The 22,425-nt window shown below is 46.3% G+C and overlaps 1 protein-coding gene across 1 annotated transcript; it reads right to left on the bottom strand.

Annotated features, from left to right (window-relative positions):
* Positions 1-1,582: 1,582 nt before the first annotated feature.
* DRC9 (dynein regulatory complex subunit 9) lies at positions 1,583-21,115 on the bottom strand. Its single transcript, XM_088525518.1, has 11 exons — positions 21,093-21,115; positions 20,209-20,246; positions 18,042-18,189; positions 14,794-15,038; positions 13,942-14,070; positions 12,118-12,199; positions 5,545-5,706; positions 4,625-4,699; positions 2,969-3,100; positions 1,959-2,060; positions 1,583-1,731 (listed from the first exon to the last, which is right to left on the bottom strand). The coding sequence occupies exons 3-11, from the start codon at positions 18,165-18,167 to the stop codon at positions 1,588-1,590; spliced, it is 1,197 nt and encodes a 398-aa protein (XP_088381644.1). The 5' UTR covers positions 18,168-18,189; positions 20,209-20,246; positions 21,093-21,115; the 3' UTR covers positions 1,583-1,587.
* Between the last annotated feature and the right edge of the window lie 1,310 nt (positions 21,116-22,425).

The raw sequence follows: 22,425 nt of genomic DNA, 5'->3' as shown, positions 1-22,425 counted from the left end.
ACATGGCGAGTGGTATTTTTAGCCTTTATGACTATAAATGGTTCTTTGAAAACTGTTTTTAGAAACAGAGGACTTTCAAGGACATCGAAAACAATCTTTTGTATAGATATTGTGGTGTTTTACGAAGTGTTCTAATTTTGTTATTTCTGAAAACGGTGTAAACGTGTAATTAATAGAGTAAAGGATTTTAAAGCTTCATCCCATGCTGTATGTCTGTAAATACATTCCGTAATTTCTAAGTCTGTTAAGTATAAATATGTCTGAAATTTGTATACTTTATTTTAAATTGCCTGTATTCTGCCAGTAGTGTGAACTCCTAGCACATGGATAATATAAAAGAAAACCAGAGGTAATTTGAAATAAAGTTTTAAAGCCTACGTTAATTACAGTTTCTCCCAGCTGTTTTTCTGCGGATGGTGAATGTCCTGCCCCGCATGCCGGGTCTCCGTCTCAGTGACGCACCTGACGGCTCATGGACCTGGTTCTTTCTCTAGTTTTCTTAGCTAAGGGGGATCCAAATCCCGATGTTTTCATGTGCATTCTGCAGGTGCTTCAGGCTTTCTTCGTAACCCCGTGAGCGGTGCAGCCTCCCTTTAGACCCGGGCTGTTGGTTGCTGCCAGTGCTGGTAGCCCTCCCAGTTCTCGTGTTTTTCTTGGGCTCAGTCCATGCCGTTTGCCCCCCTGCTTCATGCCCTGTGGCGTTCAAAAGCTTTCCCCTTCCTCGTCCAAATGCTTGTTCCTCTTTTCTTGCCATGCTTCAGATTACATCTTTTTGGTTTATTACTCTTGGGTACGTGCCTAGAATTTATGATATAAAGAGTGGAGATTTGCTGCTCCTCTCTTTGCTCTCTGAAGAGTTAAAGATCAAAATTCATTCCCCCCACAGCAGGTCACCTGCTGACACCTACAACCACCTAGGGCCCAGGTTAATCATATATAAAACACATCCAAAAAAAAAAAAAAAGAAAAAGCATTAGCGGAGAGAAAGAGTTAAAAGGAGGGAAGTTAAAAAGCGGTTGCTGCGGCACCTGCTGCAACACGACGTGTGGCATCAACTTGGCTCCTGCGAGCAGCAGGCTGGATAATCCCCGTTGTTCCCGCAACGTGGGACCATGAAAACCAGCGCGTGTGCTTTGTGCCCTGGTGTCAGCGCTCTGCACGGGCTGCTCTGGGCTGACCCGCGTCACTCCTGGGCAGGAGGCTCCTCACCCCAGCTCGTCTAACGTGTCTGACACCTCAGGCCTCCCCTGCTGCTCGGAGCAGCGCGGCCAGAGCGGGAGGGCCACGGAGCTGGGGCCGGATTGTGCCCGGGAAGGGCAGCGTTCCTGGGCAGACGTCTGGGCGCTGTTTGCTTCCCTCTGCCTCGGTGCAGCTCCCTTTACTGCTAGGGAAATAGTGTCCTGCAGCGCTAAATTGTGTCACCCTCTTCCGAGTTTGCTGAAGCTTCACCTTAACAGCATCTTCATTATCAGAGTTCCTCAGAACAGCCCCAGCTCTGTTATGTGCTTTTATTTTGTCCCCTCAGACACACAGACCACAGCCCGCACTTCCAAGCCTCGGAGCACCCCTGGGGCCAGGTCTCTTTGTTCATCGCTTCTTTTTCTTTATTTTGTATTTGTCCTTTTTCCCTTTTCCCTTCTCCTTTGGCTGCTGCTTCTCTAGAGTCTCCTTGAGGTCCTTGTAGCAGCCCAGGTTTCTGCGGACCATCGTGCCTCTCCACCAGGCCTGCAGCTGTGAGGAGACAGAAAGGAGGTCTCAGGCAGCGCTGCTCGCTCAGGCCTGCGCTCGCCCTCCCCAGGCAGCTGCTGGCCTCGCAGCAGCAGAGGGGGACAGGCCTTATCCGTCCCTTGTTGGTCACCCCACACCGGCCACTTTCTCAGGGTATTTTCTAACCTGTGGTGAAGATACCCAACGCCAGACTGCTGCTGGGGCACCACTGCCCCCTTTGCTCCCTTTACCTTCAGGAGGCTCCTCAGCTCCAGCGCGTCCTGCTCGAGTTGTCTCCTGGCAGCCTCCTTCTCCACCCGGTCGCTGATGATGACCTCCTCAAACATCTGGCACTGGAAGGCAGCGCGGGGGGCTCAGCGGACGCTTCCCTGGGGCTCTGTCCCCACCCCGGGCAGCTGAAGGGCAAAGCACAGACCTCGGGCCTTCCCCCCACCTCCTGCCCTTCATCTTTCCTCAATCCAGGTGGCCGGTGCTGCTCCTTACCCCGTCACTCAGCGTCCCGAGGCAGCGAGAGCTGCTGCCAAACAACCCGTGTGGCCGGGCTCTAACCAGCGCTCCGAGGCGGTGCTGGGACACGGTGTCCCAGCTGCTCAGGCAGCAGATGGTGGTGGGAGCCTCCCCGCCCCCAGGCCAAAGGTAGGGAACACTCGGACACGAAGGTGACAAAGGTGACGCTGCAGGGGGGAGACATGAGCCCCAGGCAGGGAGAAGTCTAACTCTCCCCCAGCATCTCTGGCACAGTGTCCATATGGCCTAATTACACGGGGACTCCTGTTTTTCTCAGCACTTGTTTCTGCTCTGCGCTGCGGCTCTGCAGGGCCTGCGTTGCTGTGATTGAAGCCAGGCAGAAACTGGTGTGGGCAGGAAACCCTGTAATCTGCATCAGCTCCCTGAGAGCAGATCCCTGCAGAGCTGGGAACACGGGCGGCTGGGAGCGGTGAGCCCGGCCCCTCCAGCAGCAGCGCCTGTTTAGATGCCCATTAGTCCCCACGCACAGCCCGGGAGAGCTGCAGGGAAACCTAGGAAAGCGTCACCGTCCTTCCTTGATACTGCAGGTAGCAAGCAGAAGAGTCCCAGTCAGTGACCGCTACCCCAGTCCTCACTATGTGCTCCTACACTGCTAGGATATTGAAATATCCTTTTTCCCCCATGGTCCTGGATGTTAGCTGGATGAAGAGAAGGAGGGTAGGCATAAAACAGTTTTGTATGGCTGAGCGCTGAGACGCTGCTGAGGTCTCACCTCGCTGGCCAGTCTCTGCAGCGTTTCCAGGTTGCTCGCCTTCGATTCCTTTAGGGTGTTCAGTTCTTGGTCTTTAGCTTCTGTGTCCTTTTCATACTTGTCCATCCAGTATTCCAGCTTCTCCTCCACCTTCTGCTCAGGGACAGAGGAGCTCAGCATGGAGCAGGGAAGGTCCCAGGGAAAGGTGCACTGGTGCTACCTGCCCTGGTTTCAGGGTGGTGCGAGCAGGTTGCACCTTAATGGTTCCTCCTAAGCCTCGAAAGGATCAAAGCCCTAGGACTAAGGCTGAGGTAGTGATGGGCTGCAGAGCCCTCGCTGGGGTCTCCTGGGGAGCCAAAGCACTGGCGTGGGATGGAGAGCGCGTTGGGCTTTCAGAGTGGCAGGAAGAATGGTGAAATATCGGGTCGGTTTTGTGCACAGGCAATGAACAACAACTAGTGCAATAAACAACAACTAGAAGCCATTCTGTGTGTGTGTGTGTTGAGAAAGAGCTTAGGAAGGTATTTTGACAGTGAGGAAACTTTGCATGACTCCCTGGCCACTTTATGAATTAAATTAAACACCCCAGGACTAAGGCACTAGGGACTGTGAACTTGGCTTTGTCTCAGCTCTGATAGGAGAGTGTTTCCACAACAGCCACGTGGAGGATTTCCTCCCGTTTGTGTATTACTTCTCCGTAGTAACAAGCATGATTGCTTGCATGGAAAAATAATCTGAGGAAAAGTATCAGTGTCATTGCAATGTAACAGCTGGTAACACAAGAGAGATGGGGGACATGGTCCTCCTCTTCTCTAAGGGCTACTACAAGGCCCAGGTGCTGTTTGAGGATGGAGGGGTGGTAGTTAGCCTTTGGGCAGAGTCAAAAAAATGAGCTTGGAAAATCCCATGACTGAAACTCTGATCACAGTAAAGCTCTAGGATATGGAGAACGCTGTTCTGAAGATAGAGCGTATTTTTGCTCTTAAATTTCATTTTAAATCATGCTCCTCTTACTAAATTTCACGCTGGCAGTGATATGAGATATTCTGCAGCAGTACAAACTTTCTTTCAGTCACATGTTTTGTGAGATGCTTATTGGTATTACAGAATTTGCTGCTCTTCAATGACAGGAAAACAGCCTGAACCTTTGGATCGACAGCACAAAGTCATGCTCGGTTGTTTGCAGCTGAAGTCAGAGGGAGTAACTGTGACTCGGCAAGTGTGCAGCCCTGGTTCCTTCCCAGATTAAAACAGGGCAATGTTGGGTGGGCAGATTCTGTCCCTTCCTTCTTAATGCCCCCTGTATTCAACACTTGGGTGAAGCTGTTGCCTTAACTTTGTGCAGCAACCCCTGAGTCCCTGGCAGTTCCAGCTATTGCAAAGGAAGCACTAACCAAAATCCCCATTATTGGAATACCTCCATCTGGGGGAGGGAAAATCCAGAACACTTGACTAAGCAAAACTAATTGCTATATGATTTATAATCTAAAGGAAACATATTCAAGGTAGCCCAAACTGGAGTGTTAGTTAGGAGCTAAGAGGGCAAGTAGTCATTCTAATAGCTGCAATCATGAACTTAGCAGGTTTGATGGAGCATTAGCTGCTTTTCTTTAGACACTAATTGATGATGTGATTTGTATTGGTGGCAGTTTTAAGCAGGGAAACAGGGGTACGTACCATCTGCTGCTGCCTGAGGAAGTTCTCAATCTCCACGTGGACTCGGATCTCCTCGTCCGTCCTGCTCCTCAGCCTCTGCGGCAGAGCACGTCAGCGACAGCATCACTGCGGGCCCCCAGCGGCGCGTGGCCCTCGGGCAGGCCAGGCACCTTCCTCGGGCACAAAATGACTCCCTGCCCCTGGCCCATCCTGGAAAAGGGCCAGCTAGATCAGACCTTGATCAGTCTGAAAAGGACTTGTGCGAAAACAGGCAAGTTTTCTAGCCCAGTTCACCTTGGGGCTACACAAACAGCTCTGCTGGCATCATGCGCTGGGCAGTTCTGGGAACTGGGGCTGCTTATGCTGCTTCAGAAACAGTCTTGTGAGTTCAGCCTTTGGACACGGTTACACGAAAGTTTCTTTTGACAACTGCATTAGTTTAAGCAGTCCCTGCCTGCAGCCCCGTCTCCTGCAGCGCTGCCTGCGTCGGGGCAGCTGTTTGCAGAGCCCCACAGAGAAGCAGCTGAGGGGAGAGGGGTTGTTATTTCTAACCTGGACGAGATTCCTGAGACAGGTCAAACAGCTGCACTGGTGATTGAGGGACAACAGAAAGGGCATCTGGGGACGGAGGGAGGGCTCGGGCTGCTTATCTCAGCACTGCCAGTAGGTAACTAAATGTACCTGAAATGCTCATAATTCACATAAATGCAAGGGATAGGAAATGGCCCCACCATCCTGCTTCCTGCCCTGCCACTTCCCACTGGGAAGTTTTAAATGGAAGTGGAGCATGAGTTTTCGTTATAAAAACAAACAAACAAACAAAAAAGAATAGCAAGAAAACCTTCATATAAAAAAAAAATGGATCACTTTAAATCACCCTTTAAACGACCAACAAAAAAAGCAGAATCCTGGGTCATTTTTCCTGTTTGGGGCCTGCTTACCGCAGTCTCCTTGCTCAGGTCATTCTCTGCATTGCTGCACTTCTTCTGGGTTTGCTGGACCTGTAGCTCTGTGTTTTTCCTCACGTAGCTGCTCTCCATGTCTGTTTTGGCCTTCATCTCTTGGAGCTGGTCACTGAGGAAGGCAATTATATTATCCCGTTCCTAATGGAGGAGACAGAAGAAGCACAAAAGCAGCTCTGGAGCCTGAGCCCAGCTCACCTTTCCACATTCTCTCTGCTCCCTGATAAGCTCATCTGGAAGAGTCAAAGGATGTAGACTTCACACTTGCCCTGAGAAAACAACAAACCCATCAGTGAGGAGTGACGGCCTCTGAAAAAAGAGGGAGTGAGGAACAGAGTGATACACGAAACCAGACTTTCTCACCTCAGGTCCAGGAACAGATTTAAAGTTGTGCTTAATATTAAATAAATAAAAACATGGGAGTAGTGCCACCTCTTGCACTGGGCTGTCTCTTCAGCTCAGGCTTGTAATGAGCATCTGTAACAGGAAGGTAAAGCCTCAGTCCTGGGTATGTCCAGGTTTGATTTCCAGGAATATGCTCCATGCTTTGGATTTGTTTTTCCTAGTTATGCACCAACTGTATAAGCACAAACTTAGGAACAGGTGATCATCTGATCTCGACTTGCTCATAAGTGTAAATTGTTCTTATCTGAAATTTTATGGGGTAGATAATGCCCATTTCGCTACAAAGACCTGCCCCCAGTGCCAGCAAGGAGCGAGGAGGGAAAGTGGAAGCTGGCTCTGTACCTCTCCTGCCCCTTGTTTGCAACCGTGCTGAGGTTTCCCAGCACATTCCCAGCCCCAGGAGCAACCCCACAGTCCCGAGGGTCTCTTTGTCACACTCTTTTGCAGGAAGCAAAATGCATTTGCCTTTTTTAGGGTTGTTTTGTTTACTCCTGTTTAATTAATTTCTTTGAGTAACGGAGAAAAGGTCACTAATCTAGGACTGGAACTGTGAGGAACGAAACGAAAAACTGACCAGACTTTGCATTAGGAGTTAGAAGGGCCCCAAGCTCCCTGTGCAGTTATGCCAGCCCCGTCCTAACGCACGTGCTCTGCCTCCCGGTGCCGCCGCCTCGGACTCTCCCTTCCAGCCCGGCGCTCTGCTCTCCTGCTTGATGCTCATCAGCTGAAGATGAAATACCAAAGCGCTGGCATTTAAATGTTTTGAAGCCCACATATCTTGTCTCTTGAAGCACCCTTGCATTCCTTAGCTGTGTAAACATGGAAAAATGCCACAGGAGAAAGCCAGCTCAATAGTGCTGTGTTGAAAAGCCAATGCAGCATGACTCATTTGAAGAAGTTTCCTTTTAAGAAGAGTTTGGAGTAGCTGAAAGGAAAATCCTTCCCTCTGCACCCCTTTTCGGACGTAGTTAGGAAGAGCAAAATGTATTTACAAGACTCAGGACAACCATGGCCCTTGGCTCAGGTTGTTTTGTGGGTTAAAAAGTTGGGTTTTGTGGGTTAAAAGCATCCACATTTTTTGAAGGTTTCCAAGATCAGATATTATTTTACAATCCTAACATCATATGACTGCAGACAAACTGCAGACATGACTTATTGATGCCCCGTTTCTCTGGTTGTCTGGTAATGGCCTGTTTTTTCCCTTGGTAGGTGGGGGCTTTGGAAGGGAGCCCAGCTTCCTGCGTGGTGGTGGAGACTCCTCTTAAATGAGCTGGCCCAAACTAGGGAGATGCTCATGAAATCCACTGCATTTCGGTGGCGCTGAGGCTCAACACAGCCAAGCGCTCTCACTCTCAGCCTGCTGCTGCTGTCCGCAAGGATGGGAGAACAGGTCAGAAAACAAGTGTTCAACCCAACCTACCACATCCTCGTGGATGAGAGGGGTGGGACAGAGCATGAAAACTTCACTGGGTTGTTTTCTTTCTTGTTTCACACTTTGATAAAGTAGAGGGGAAAGTACTTTCAGCTGCAGAGGCTGGGCTGCAGCCGGGACAGGAGCCCCTCTGCTCTGTCTCTGCTCTGCCCCGTGCACGTCTGCGCTTCGCACTTGGTCTGTGCTCCTGCAGAACAGCCTCGTTGGAAGCAGCGAGTCTGGGTCCTGGTTCCACAAGACAAAACAGCCGGGACACAACATGCAAAGCCCCACGGGTGGTTTATGGAAACCCACTGCACTTGGAGAGGGAAAGTCAGCTGCAGGCAAGGATGGGAGCAGCTGCTGCAGCCCAGCTGATGGAGCTGCAGAACTTGGGCACATGTGATACTGGGTTGCTGGTAATAAATAGAGCTGCCACCCATGGTCTGTGGGTATCTTCTGTGGAGTAAGCTGGTTCTTGGATGTAGGAAAATGAGCTTGTGTTTATTCCTTCTGGCTTATCATAGCAGAAGGGCCAATCAGGGGCAGAGTGTGTTTTCACAGTTAATGAGATAAGCATTTGGATTGCTTCTTTGGGATGGTTTCAGCTTTGAATCTGCCCAACCAAGGATGGAAAGTTGTGCAGTGTGTGTGTTAAAAATGATCCCAGGACTGGCAGAAGCCAAGACTGAAGCCCAGGAAAGACACCAGGAGCAGCCTGCTCTGGAGCAGGTGAGCAAGCTCGGCCTCGTGGGCCCCTCTGCTCAGGGGTTTCCCTGCTGCTGCTGTTGGGTGCCATGGGATGCAGCTGGATGTTTGGCTGCAAAAGCAGTGGCACATGCTTGGGGAGGGCATGCCCCCTTGGGTGTTTTAAATTACTGAGATTTCACTCTCTTACAAGTGCAACTTAGATCTCTTAGCCCTTCTACAGCAAATAATATTTATGGCTGCTTAAAATGCAGTTGGTTACAAAAGTAGCAAGCAGGAGTAAGCAGGCTGAGCAATTCCTATGTGTGACCCCCCTTCCACCAGGCCACCAGCATCCCCAGAGCCCTGCATTGGGCCAGCCCTTGGTGGGGGGCAGAGCCCTGGGGTTTGGCAGAAATCACAAACTGTGCCAGGTCTGGTCCCCTGCCTTGGCTGCAGGTTCCTGCTGAGGTTCCTCTGCCCTGCTTAAGGCTAGTGAGCTGCCAGGGGACAGAGGGGGACCCTGGGCACCGTGACTGGTGACAGAATTGTCCCCTTCAGCATGCTGAGCTGTCACCCAAGTGCTCAGGTTGTGCTTGGCTATAATAATGAGGGCAGAATTATTGCTTTAAGGAATTATAAACTCTTATGACAAAGCCAGTGTGGTGAAGTTCTAGATTATTTCTTGGTTTTAAAAATAAATAAATAATGTCCAGACTGAGAAATTAAATTGAAGCAACTGTTACTCTGTGAGATGGGCTAAAAGGCTATGGTCCCAAAAAGTAAAACTATAGAAGACAGAGCCTTCAGGGGGCTGTTCCCACAGTATGAAGCTCCCGGGATGGCAGGTTTGCCATTCCCCACGCTTCTGCCGTGGGTGCCAGACACATCCCCAGCGTGGGCATGCGGCAGCCTATGGGGGTAGGTGTTGAAAAAGCTCCCTATGCCTCATCACTGCACACACCTGGGCCCCTGCAGGGGCTGAGACAAACACATTGCCCTGGCAGCAGCACCACGGAAGGGCACAGGGCAGCTGAGTGGGTTGTAAGAGCTCATAGGGAGTAGAAGCTCCATTTCCATCCTTTTTTCCTGTACCTTGGTATACTCTTCTGGTTTTCTGTCCTGTATGTAGCCTGCAACGTTACCGACTGTAAAATGATACCACCAAACCTATAGGAGCTACACAGCTTCTGGTTTAATATAAGAGACTTTTTTATGTTCACCTATATAATTTTGCTTGCTCAGGAACCTAAGAGAATCTTGTACCAGCTAGAAAATGAGCTGCAAAAAGAAGCCATGCAGTCAAATTAGAGCTACCAGCCGACACTCCAGGACACATGGAAGGGAAACAACAAAATCAACCAGCCTGTTAATTTCAGCACCTTCAGAGAGATCAGTGTTATCCAAAAGGAAAGAAAACAAAATAAATACAAACATTTGGCATTTGAGTTTCACTAGAAAGAGGAGAAAAAATGAGCTGAGCTGGTGAATACAGCAGTAATTAGTTTTGCCTTATTAGTTTGCAAGGCTGAATATACAAACATACAAGCAACATGGGTGAAACAATGACCATGTTTCTCTGGTTCTGTGATGAGATTTACTTGCTTTTGTTTCCTCCTCTACTAGACTGGAGACAACCATGTAGGTTTTTGTCTAAAGGTCTGTATATAATTGTTGTTCAAGGTTCTCCAAAATGAGCAAACTTTGGTTTGGTTTTTAATTAGTTGGCAAGGTGCCAAAACACGCAAGTAAAACTGCCTCTGGGACAATCCCATATGAAAGGAATAGAAATTATTCTCCTTTGGAAGACACAGAGAGACACCATTATTTTTTGGCACAGGAGGAAAGCAATACTTGAAAGTAGTCCTGCCTTTGATTTGTTATCAAAGCTGAAACTATAAGAAAGCCCAGAGAAGGCCTTTTCACCTGGAAACATTTAAAAAAAAAAAAAAATACCCCATATGAATGCAGATCTCACTTGATGAAGCAAAAAACAGGGATCAAATTAGCAGAAGGTGCTAAAAAGAAGAGAGAAAAGAACATCTCTGTTTGGAGCTCATGTATCTTCCTAAAACTGTGGTGTGACATGGTAGTTGGGTCATTACAGCCTCTAGCACGGCAGCCCCTGGAAAGGTATTAAAACAGGACCAAAAACAGGTGGTTGCATATGCTGGACGCAGAGATAATTTTGGGAACCCTGCACGAATGGAGAGCAGCCTCTTCCTGCTCCTTGGCCTGGGGAGCGGGAGGCCAGGGCTGCCCTTTGGGGTTGTGCTGTGCACAGGAAGCCTCCCTGGCATCTGACTGAGAGGGGACAACATGCACAAGCAAAGGGACAAAACAGTCTCTGAGTTTGACAAACTGTTCAGCTTGTTTCATTTAACTGCCGCACAGAGGTTAAGGAACTTCTGTTTTGTCCTATAGGGCCTATAAAGAGGATCCCATCCCATTTCCATTGGCAGTAGGTACGTAGAAGTTGAGGTACATATACAATTCTCCTTTTCAGTCCTGGCTTTGACCTGTACATCTCTTAGATGTTTTGCCAAGCTCAAAATGTTCAAATCTCTAATAAAAATCCTTTAGCTTTCATTTCTCTTTCAGCTCCCACAACTGCTCTTTCTTGGTTTATCTCCTAACTTGCCAACTTTATCTTGCCTTCAATGACTTTTTTTTTTCCTTATCTGTTAATGTACAGTTATTCTCCAGGGTTCTTTCCACCCTGCTACAATTCCTGCTATATTTTATGCATTTCCGCAACTCCACTAGTGGAAGATGACTGACCTAAACCTGTTTTTGCATTCTGTGCATTCCTGTTTTCTTCTCTGCTATTCTAGTGTCTCTTCTGCAGTTCTGGTGTTTATTCAGTTTTAGATATCTGCATATGTTTCCAGTGCCAGTAGATCTTTTCCCTTCTTACAACCATCCTGTTATTTAAACTTTCCACTACACTTGCATCCCGGCTGCCAACACAAAAACTTCATCTTCTATAAACTATTTCACCGGCATATCAGTGACTTAAAATTCCTCTTTGAAGCCAACTATATTCTGGCTTGACTACTGTCTGCTCTTTTGTCCAAAGACAAAGTTCAGTGATACCAGTTCTTTCTGCTTATGTCCTTGCTCTCCTCTTAATGACTACTGAATCAAGTGTCCTATTTCTGTTCCTTCTTTCAAGCCTTGTGTAGCTCTGGACCTGCCCTTCTTTTGCATGATTTTTATCATACACTCCTCCCTGTCTCAGCAGGGTCAAGCTGACTTCTGTTTCCATACAGAGCTGGGGTGCTTGTGCTCTGAAGCACATGCATGCAGGAGTATGAGCTGTCTGGTAAGCAGCAAATGGACTACGGACTTGCCATTCAATTGATTTGCTCTTGTGCAGCAAGTCTGACCTGTCTAGCATGACGCAGATTTACTGTGCATACATAGACCACTTCCACAGTGCAGACAGAAGGGCTGAAGCTTTCCAGAAAGATAAAGTTTACACTGTATGTGCAGCAACACTGCTCTGCTCTTGTGGAGAGCTCCTGTGTTTGGGGGCCTGTGAAAATATATGAAAATCATGAATTTTTCTCTAGACAAAATTTCCAGACAGAAAAATACAGCCTGACCCTATTCCAGCTCTGTCATTTTATTTCTTTCTCACTCTCTCATCTTCACACTTTTTTTCTGTGGGGGTTTCATATCTATATCCATAAGCCTCACAGTATCCTAGATACTGCTATCTACAGCTAACCTCTTCCTTTCTGACTGCAGACGTAGCAGCCCTCATGCCAGGGCTGTGCCACTCCCTGCCGAGTATCCTGATTCCAAATGAGAGAGCTTTGAGCTCACACTTTGAGCTCCCAGCTGTAAACCAGGGCTCTTAAAGTCATTAACAAGCATATTCAGAACACAGGTATTTATTGTGGTGGTTCTGCTTCTATTTTCCTACATGATGGATTGTTTATATACCACATGTCCTCTCATCTGGGTGCTAGTTGTAGGCAGCAGGGGGAAGCTTACAAACATGCTTCCCCTCTGGCCTGCTGCCCCATGTTAAGCAATCTCACCTGAAGTTCCATTTCTGTTTCTTTCTTGACATCTTGCAGCTGTTGCTGGAGTGACTTTATCTCCTTCTTTCCTTCCTCCTCCCTGAAGGAAAATGGGAAAAAGAATCAATGTGAAGAGAGTAAGAAAGACAAGAGCTTGTTGCTTAGGGAACTTCTGGTTTCCATGCTACACCTAGCTGAATGCTACTACACTTATCCTGCTTACCCTGAGAGTTTGTTACAGGTGAACTAAAACAGTGCACACAAAAATTTGGCCTACTTCTTAGGAACAACACAGAACAAGTCACTTCCCATGGCTTGGTAGCAAAACAAAAGTCACTAATCTCTTCAGTCTGAGCCATATGAGGGCAGCACATATGGAAGACAAACTGAGATTCCTCATGAAAGCTGGTGACTTGGTAAGTAAATTCAGAAAGAACTGGTGCGGAGACTGAGCAAAGAAGATGGCATTGAAAGGCAGAATGAACCAGAAACCAGGGGATGTTCTTCTTGCACACGTGGAGTAGACTTGAGAATGATGTGATTCCTATAGAAGCAAGGGACATTGGTATAGTTGATCATAAAGTGATTATTAGGTGACAGTTCATATATTCCAGGCAAAAATACCCCAGATTCTCTGCAGAAGAATGCCTAATCAGCAGATAGTGCTAAACTGTGTAAGCTCTATTATCTGTATGGAAAATGTTGGGGTGTTTTTTTTTTCCTTACAGCAAACTTAAATTTCACACAGATTAAAAAAAAATCTCTGTCTCAAATTCTCAGATCTATCAATGGATATGACTGAAGCACAGGCCAAAAGCTACCAAGATATTTACCTATTTAAAAGTAAATTGCTGCAAGAATGTTCTAGGTCTGCTATTGTCTTATTTTACTCTCACTGTTTTTTTTTTTTTAATTAAGCTTTTATGCTTATGTTTTGGTCTGAAGCTTACAGTACCCATATCCTTTGATGGATCTGAGAATTTTAAACTGACTGTTTGGGATTTTCTAAATTATATGGATGTTCTACCATTGGAGGCGTTCCTCAGGAAGCCCTGGTGCAGACAGGCAAAGAGGTGCTTTCTCTTTACTTGAAACTGAAGTAGGTTGGATTTGTGCAAATCATGTCATGCAGCAGCTTTGCTGTCTACCCTAAAGGATGGGCCTGGACTGCTATGTAGAACAAAGTAGCTTTAAAATGGTAAAAGATACCTCTCTGATGGTTCCTATTTCTTCTGACATGGCAGGGATCGAACCAGAACTTCCCATGCCAAAAAATAAAATCTGGTGCACAGAATTTTAGACTAAGGAGTCCCTGCTTTGTAGTTCAGATTGTAAGAAATCTGTATCCTGTAAAACTGGGGATGAAAGAGGATCTATAGTGTGGTGGCTGGTGGATTAGTCTGAAATAAAACAACTGCCTTTTGTCACCATCTGTGACACTCCTCCCTGCCAGGATAAAGCATGGCAGCATATGGGCCAGAGCAGAGAGCCTTGGGCATCACATAACCTGAAAAAAAAATATGTTGTTGGCCTTGGTTTGGATAAATTCTCTGCTGCTTTGGCTTTCACTGGGGATGGGAGTTAAAGACCCAGGGACTCCTACATCACATTATATTTTAGTTGATTTGGGGCTGGCATTTGCACTAATCCAAACACTGGTGTCTACTGTGTTGAAAGCCCAGGCAATTCCTTTCTCAGGTCAATACCAGAACCATCAGTTATTTTTCCCTGAAGGGGAAAGAAATAACAATTTGTAAAGTAGTCAGAATAATTCAGTGTGTTCCGAGGAGTAATGGGATTTGGCTCTGAGCAATTGAGGAAAGTACTGAACACAACTCTAACCTGATGAGGATGTCACGCAACTTGATCTTCTTTTCCTTCTCTCTCTCATTAGCTTCTGGTAAGCTATTAAATGTTCCTGATTCCTGCATCTTTATCATAGTGCTTGTAATAACATCGCTCATGTACTGCCTGCCAGGAAGAACCAAAAGAAACACAACTGTAATTTTGTAATTAACTGTAAAAAAACGTAGCTGCACTGGGCGCAGTTTGAGGAAAAGGTAAAGGGGCACAAATACGTCCGTGCTGTGCCAGGCTGAGCTGCCACCAGGAGGAAGGGCTGCTGCTCTGCAATAATGGCAGCTGCACGGATCTGGGAACGTGAGGGTAGGGGAGAAGGAATGGGAAGCAGATGAGACACTGCGATGCAGAGGAGTGTGTGTATGGAGTGGGTGCCAAAATACTCCAATTCAGCCCTGACCTGATCTTTACAAGTACACAGGCTTACTCAGCTTGTTGAATTTCTTGGTGCATATGCTATTTGTATTTTAGCTGCATTTTCCTCATTTCTGTGGGGATTTTCTTTAAGTCCCTTGTTGAAATAACATTAAAGGACAGAAGCCAGTATTCAGAAAAACATATGCTGCATGCTCAGCTCCCAGATCTGTAGTTTAAATGGAAGACTTCTGGTATTTCTATAAATCAGGGCACTAGATTAGAGGCAGAAATAAAATTTATTAAAGAAAGAAAGAAACTTTGAGGCCTTTATATACCTTATCCTATTCAGTAAAGGAAAATGGCTTTAGCTGCTATGTGAGCCCTACAGAGTAAGTGGATTCTGAACACAATGCTCAGATGCTGCTTCACAGCTCCGAGCATCTTCCACTAAACTCATCCTGTTTGTGCTTCACTCACCTGTCAGCCTGAACTTTTCTGAGGTTGTCTGCAGACATAACTCTGTGTTTCATGGTCCTTCTGAAAAGATGATGGGGACTTTCTGGATCCCCACTTTTCTGCAGCTGCTGCTTCAGTTCAGTGCTGTTCGGAGACTTGGAAGTGACTGTTTCCCCGCTCCCTTGCCTTGATGACACAAGCTCTTGATGCTTAACATCCAGCTCCTCCTGGGTCGCTGCAATTTCATTTTTTTCCTGTCTGTCAGTCTAAAATGGAAGAGACCTGCTTGCACACTGGGCAGTAGTAATAAACTCTTTGCAGTATTATGTGAGAGGAAGAAAAACCTACATTAATAAACTTGAAAGAAACTCTACTAAGAGCAATTGATATAATATATTACATTCTACAAAGAGTGGAAAAGCAGAAACAAATTATCTAGTTTAGCTCTAAGCACACAGTGTAAGCTTATTAATGGGATCAAAAGTCTTAAAGAGACAGGGCTAGAAAAGGCTTCAAAGGGTCAGTTTATCTGCCTCAAGAGATGCTCTCTCACACTGTGCCCTCCTGGTGCATCTGTCTAAAAATACTCAGAAAAACCTCAACCTGGAGACTGCCCCCACCCAAAAAAGCCCTGGAAAAGCAAAAGCTTGCTTTAAATCAATCAATTCCTTGCTTTTAGGAATGTCTCTGCTCTGTGTGCTATGAGTAAAGACACATTCTCTGGGGCACTAAGAGAAAGTCGCCTTGCCCCCACACAGTCATCTTGCTCTGCGGTGCGTCAGCTTAGCTGACGGTTACGCTGCGGAAGCCAATTAACGCAGTCACTACCAGCCCCATCCTAGTTCACAGTGCTCACTGCCACCCTGGCTGCTGGTGAAATGAATCAGAGAACTTGCTAAGCTGAAATGTTTTCCAGGAAAAAAAAATTAAAAAAAAAAAAAGAGAGAGAGAGAGATTGAGAAAGGTTATTTTTTAGCTGTACCAGTTCTCAGGTCACTCCACAAGCACAGCAATGCCTGTTCTAACGTGGCACAGTCTGGATAACTGTGTACACCAGCAGCACCTCCAAGCAGGTAGCTGCCACGCCAGGCTGTGACCCTGGGACGGGTGGAGGCAGCACGCAGGGCGCTGCGAGGGGCTGCTGCAGCCAGGCTACCTTCTTAGATGGGCACGTTGGAATGGGATGAATCAGCCTCTGGAAGCGCCTGACTCACCAGTGGTAGAAGGGACTCTAGATGACGATACGCTTAATTCCTGGATGGTTAAATTTACATTAAATGAATCCCTTGCAAAGTATGCACAGACCAATGAAAACTCCATAAATAATTATATATATATATATAAGGGATTTAACCAGTGTCCTGTTAATGGCTATGCTTAGAAAGAACTAATTTTGGCAAATAAACTGCTTGAATGCTCTGATAGATGCCTTATAATTTCTGAGCAAGTTTAAGACAGGCCATAAACTGGACTGACTGTAAAAAGTAGGGACTTAAACATGAATGATTATGAAATAACTACCCAATGGCAGGAGTATGCAAATTCCTAATGGTGCCTTTCGGCAGTCTCTTAGTTGCTTATCTTTTGCTAGTCTTCTGCCCCAAATTCAGCAGATGGAAACTGTCTTCTGGAGGAGGCACTTCATGAAGCAGTGTGCAAGAGTGCCAGATTTAGAAAGTTAATGAGGCACTGGCCAGCACTGTGACTAACTCTCTCAAAAATGTCATTAACTGAAATTTAAAATGTCAGTACATGAAATGCCAATCTATGAAAATGTCATCTCTGTTTGACTGACAGCTCCACAGGCATCCAAGTTGCTTTTGCAAATACATTGATAACAGTCAAATGGAAACAGAGGATGAGGGTGGAATGGCAAGCTGTAGAGCACTGGAGTTTGTATGTATCTCTCCTGAACCACATTTTGGCCTCTAATTTGTTTCCCTCTTGATTTTTTTATCTGCATTAAGGGCATAACTGTGGCTTATAGACTGTGAGAAATGTGTGTTTAAGGAAATGACTTGAAAACAAGAGTATCCGTGCTCAAATAGAAAAAGAAAAAATGTTTTTCTGTATCCTTTGAGTGTACTTTTAGTAGGCATGTCAACCCGAGATCGTGTATCTGCAGCAGAACAGCTCCTACCATCCTCCCTGTGTGTCCTTTCTGTGTATGCTTCCTGCTGACACATTCGAGTATTCCCAACTAGGTCTGTAAGGAAAGAGCGCCCTATGGAAACAGGTGAGTCCAGCTCACAGTGATCTTTTAAGGGAAGGAGTGCCCTCTATTGCACATCTTAAGCATAGCCCCGAATCCACTGTAGCCCTGCAGCTTTGTGATGGATTTGTTGAAAAGAAGGTAGTGAGGAAAGGAAACATGTGCAATGTGAATGATGTTTTACTGCTGCTCTCATATTCTTATGTCAGACACAGTGAATAACATTAGATGTGATAACCCAGATCCCAGTCACTCATTCCCACCCTGATCACATTTTTTTTCTATTTTCAGTTCCTCCTATAAAAGCATCTTTAAAATACACATAACCTAGAAAGAGATTGTTACCTCAATTAGGAATTCATACACGAGGACAGGGCTTCGAACCATCTACCCCAAGATGGCCCCATCCTGTTTCCCACACCCATCATGTATTCCATCAATTACTAGAAATATCATGACACCTCCCTCCTCGGGGCTTCTTTGCTGTCCTTTATACTTCTGCCCAAACTGCTTAGCTGTGATGACTATTAGAAACAAACTATTTAGTAGTGACAATTGAGATGAGTAGACAGTAACGCATTTTGAAGTGGAATTTTTCTAACTTCATTGTTGGCACGGACAAGTCTAGACTACGGGAGACTAGCCTAGCCTAGAGGAGCTAGATCTCGAGTACTTTTAAAAATCCTACTCTTTTGTGCTTTTGACATCACTGTATGTTTATGCAAGAGCCTATATGCATTTTGTTTCCCTCTCCCTAATCCTTTGTATGTCATCTAACTACCCAGATTTTAAAACTGTAAGCCCAGGAGCCTAATCTTGGGACACTAAGGTTCTTTAGACAGGCTTTTAGACACCACTTCTCAGTGGTGTTGTACTATAAATATCAAAATAGGTCATGCATGTGTTTTTATTGCAGGTCTTCACCAAAAGGTCATGGAGCAGTTTGCAGAGAAAATATCTGAGTATATTTTTAAAAGTGCTGATAGAAGTTAAGACATAAAGCTAAAAAAAAGAAAAATGAAAGATTTTTTTTAAGAGTGAGGATAGAGGCACGTACATGGCTGATGTCTGCTCTGCCCTCGGCTGGGACTCGCATGATATATCCGAGAATTGAGAGCTGATCAACACAGTTCTCCAGCACAGCAGTAAAGAGCAGAGCTTCAAGATGAGTGAATTTTTCCATTTCTTTAGTCTCTGTGTTCTTGCTAAAAGGAGCAAAGACAATAGATGCCAATGAGAAAGACAATATGGTGTTAGTAACAGTCATGTAAACTAAATGTAGACCTGAAGTAGCCTTATTCGTAGGCTTTCACATACTTCCCTAGCTTTGTTTATAGCCTTGCATACACTGTTTATAAGAGCAGCCATGCTCTGCTGATGGGACAGTGGGAATGTTTAGCTTTCCCAGAACAAAGTAGGCCCTGGTGCCTCCTACAGTCAGTCTGGGCAGACGGGCTGAGGAGGGAGCAGTCAGAAGGCACAAGCTGGATGAGGTGGCCACACCGTTCAGCTCAGGGTGCAGTAGGGCTTCTTGCTGGACTTTGTTCTTTGGGAAACAGAAAAATGAAGGTGACTTAAAAAAATAAACCTCTTTTGCAGAACCTCAGATGGTCAATCTTTCCTCTTTCTCTAACCACTCCTCATTATACTGCATAGCCTTAACTTTATTATGGTCCCATTCACCTCAGGAGGAACTGCTGTCAGCTTAGCGCTTCAAAAGATGGATAAAAAACAGTACCTGGGCTGAGAAAATTATTTTTAAACTTCTCATTGTAAAAATTTGAAAATCAGATGTGAAACTGCTCTAATGTGCACTTAGGCCTTGCCTTGCCTTGCCTTGCTTGCAAGTGCAATGTTGTGATAGTACAGGTGGGGAATAGTGGAAATTCGCTATTAATCCAAGCAAAATTGGTTCAGTTTCACTTCCCTGATTTAGAAAAAAAAATGCATTGGAAAATATCTATACACACACAAAAAGGGAGAAATTATGTGTGTTTTTTATGAACTTTAAAAGCTACCATGCAACCCCTATACTCATGAAAAAAAAGAGACTTCTTGTACAGTACCTAACACAACTGCAATGCGAGTGAGGCTGAATGTCATTGCTGTGGAAGCATCGACATTACTAATAAAACCTTCATTTGGCTGTGGTACCTACAGCTGGATTTGTGCCACCTCTGAAACCCTTGAATAAACATTCTAGCTCTGCGGAATATTACAGTCTCATCTGTAAGCATTCCAAGGAAATGCATGAGACAACGCCTGCCAACGTGATTAACAGGACACGACACGGGGACAGTCTATGAAAACTGAAGGAAGTACTCGCTGGATCAGGGAAAATTTGTGATTTTTCTGAAGCAACTATCCAGGTATTTGAAAATAGGCATATTTACTATAACCTTTCAGAAACTATTACCATTACTATTGATCCTCATTTTTCCCTCCTTTATCTGAATTATAAAAAATTTGCTATAGCTTGAGAGAGGAATCCAAGAAAAATATTAACTAATGGATAGCTAATAATCTGTTTAACAAAGTAATACACTTTTTTTCTCACTTAGAATTAATTTAACAGTAGAAGTGGAGATGCAAGTTCATCTGAGGTAAGTGTTTTCTATACAGAGAAGGTCAAGCAATGTCTCTTTACAGTTAACAAGCACTAGTTAGTAGTTGTGTAAACTTGTTTTACCTGTTTTTAAGGAAATCTATGATATCTTGAGTCAAAACTACATGAGAATAGTCTCTTACATTTTCAGCCCAAATCATAAAAATATGGTAAAAAAAAAAAAAAAAAAAAAAAACTTGAGAGAGTTATGACAAATGATTACAACAGCATTTCTGAAAGAAGAAATAACACTTGCAGCTCCCATAGGAAAAAGTGACTTATTTGGAAACAGCAGAGGATGCAATAGCTTTTCCTCTACCCCCTCAACAACTTCTGTCCAGGAGAGAACTAACTCAAGCTGTGTTTGAAGAAAACACACAGCTGGAATGTAGCATTTCTCTAGAGCCTGTTGGTTTGTTCCTCCTATATATTCCTTCTTATATCCATACACTCAGCAGATGCTTGTGCCAAGCCAGTAAGTTCTGCCTGGGCTTGTGTTGACTTGGAAGTGAGAAGGAAACCACTGTCTGGGGCAATGAAAAACACTACAAACAGAGAGCTGCTTTCGCTGGATTTTAGCATTAACGCGGCCCATCCTGACGCAGTCACTGACGCTGACCTCAATCACTCTACTTTGCTCAACTCCTTCATTAAAGTCTATTAACCAAAAAAAAAAAAAAAAAAAGGCATGTGAAGGATTTAGCTTCCCCTAAGAGTTTAGGCTGCTGTTCTTTGCCTGCTGTTCTACAGGGAAAGGAAAGCATATCAGGAAAATGTTTTAAAAACAGCCGTCCACGAAGCCTTCCTGCTGCTCCTTTGGGGTTTGTCTCCCTCTGAGCATCCCGCGTTTCTCCCATCCTGCTGCCCGCGCACTGGAACGGCTGCAAAGGCAGCGTTTCTGCAGCACCCCCTTCAGTCAGTTAAGATGTAGCGATACTGGGGAATTCCAGGGAGGAAATTCAAAGCTGAGAACGTCACATCGCAAATGTATCAGCAAAGTGACACCCCTGCGTCCCGGCAGCGGCTGGGCCATAAATCGTGTTTTACCTTTTAGTGAACACTGCCCGTTACGCAAGAAAAGCAGTTGTGCCTTACGGAACTCTGCCACTACAAAAGGTACTAAGTTGCTCATCTGAAAATAAAAAAGATGAAATAATCTTGTTTTGGCTTTGAGATGCAATTCAGGCTTCATTCTGTCTGTAGGGAAACACGTTCAGCTCCTGCTCTCTGTGGCTGTACCAATAAATAAAATATCTGGTGTTGCTCTTCGCTGGACTTTATCCTCCGGGGACAGGGAAATACTGGATTTAGGGAGCGTTTATTGTTCGTGGCATCGGCGTTGTTGGGAAAGAGTGTTCTGAGAGTCCTCTCCGACTACAGGGGTCCCTGTGGGGGCTGCTCGCACTGAGCATCACACTCCTGTCTGTGTCGCCCATGGGCCGTGATGCCCCTGGCCCGGCCCGGCCCGGCCCGGCCCCACTCCCGGTCCCGGCCCCCGCTCACCGGCTCCGCGGCCCCGTCTCCATGGAGATCGCCGGGGACCTTGTGGGGCTGCCCGATCAGATGCCTCAAAGATTGGACAAGCTCCCCACAAAATTCCGGCCCGCGGGAGGAAGGGAAAACGAGCTCCATTTTCGGGACTTCAGGCTTTTGGAATTTATTACCACTTGGGCTTTTCGCCACTCCGGCGGCGCCGCGGCCGCCCGCGCGCGGGGGGGTCCTTCCTGCCCACATCCCAGCAGGCCGCATCCCGCCTCTCTCTTTCGCCGCCATCTTGGCCGGGCGCCGCCGGGGTGAGACGGGGAGCGGGGCCGGGCCGGGGTCGCGCCGGGGCCGGGGCCGCCCTGGCGCTGCTGGCGGGCGCGGGGCACTGGGGGCGCTGCGGCCGGCGCTGGGCGGAGGCGGCGGCGGGCGGGATGGCGCCGATGCGCGGCGGATGAGCGCGGGGAGCCCGGGGCGGGAGCCGAGCGCTCGGGCTGTGGCGGCGCGTTCGGGCGGCGTGAGGGCCCCTGCCCGGCCGGGGCTCACGGATCGCGTATCGTTTCCAGGCCTGCAGGAGCGCGGCTTGCGGAGGGCGCCATGAGCGGCAGGTGAGTGCCCGGGCCGCGCTCTTCCCGTCTCCGTGTGCTCTTAAACGGCCCTGATTGTGTCTTCGTGCTTTAAACTTATGTTTTAAACTGGTTGGGTGCAGAGCAGGTTTCCTCATACTGTGGGAGGATGTTGTGACACTCACTTTTTATTCATACACAAAGTGTAGATATGATGGAGGATTCGAAACTGAGTCTCTTTATTGTGATATATAGGGGCTTATTGTATATGCATGTAGGACATGAGGCTGGGGAGCTCCCTTTGACATGAGGCCGAGGTGTTGATTTCCATAGAGACTGGTTCTGTTTTTATGTGATATATAGAGAGTCTGCCATGTAAATGCTTGAAGTGTTCACGGCGTATAGGTCTGTGTCATGCAAAAGTCGTTGGGACAGTAGAATATATAGCTTCTTCTGGGGATGGGGTGGCAGAACTGTGTTTCTGGCTGTCCCCAGAGACTAGTTAATTCCATTGAGGCTGCAAAGCTGAGTTAGAGTGAACACCAGTCAGTATCTTCTCCTTTAGCAGTCACTGTGATACAGGAGACTGTCCAGTTTGTGTAGCATATTAGAAATATGTACCCATCTCAGAAATACCTACCCATTGCTTTGCAAATTTGAAAATGTAGTGCACGCTAATGTTGAAGGACTTTGGTCCTAGCATAAAACCTGTAGTGCAAGAAGTTTATAGCAGTTATAAAGTTCTTAAATGTTTCAAGCTCCAGGTACCTAAGTTTTCTCCGTTAACT

The sequence above is a fragment of the Tinamus guttatus genome, unplaced genomic scaffold (assembly GCF_059628265.1).
Source record: "Tinamus guttatus ecotype Peru unplaced genomic scaffold, ASM5962826v1 Tinamus_guttatus_pri_ptg000227l, whole genome shotgun sequence".
NCBI classification, from domain to species: Eukaryota; Metazoa; Chordata; class Aves; order Tinamiformes; family Tinamidae; genus Tinamus; species Tinamus guttatus.
The sequence above is the reverse complement of the archived record's forward strand: the minus strand, read 5'-3'. Positions and strand labels throughout refer to the sequence as shown.

Bases quoted from the DNA above. Each gene is read 5' to 3' on its own strand.
- DRC9 (XM_088525518.1), bottom strand. From the start codon at position 18,167: ATGGAAAAATTCACTCATCTTGAAGCTCTGCTCTTTACTGCTGTGCTG. The intron at 12,200-13,941 runs GTTAGAGTTGTG...ATTTTCCTTCAG, and splicing joins TTGCGTGACATCCTCATCAG to GGAGGAGGAAGGAAAGAAGG. The intron at 5,707-12,117 runs GTGAGATTGCTT...CTCCTCCATTAG, and splicing joins AAACAGAAATGGAACTTCAG to GAACGGGATAATATAATTGC.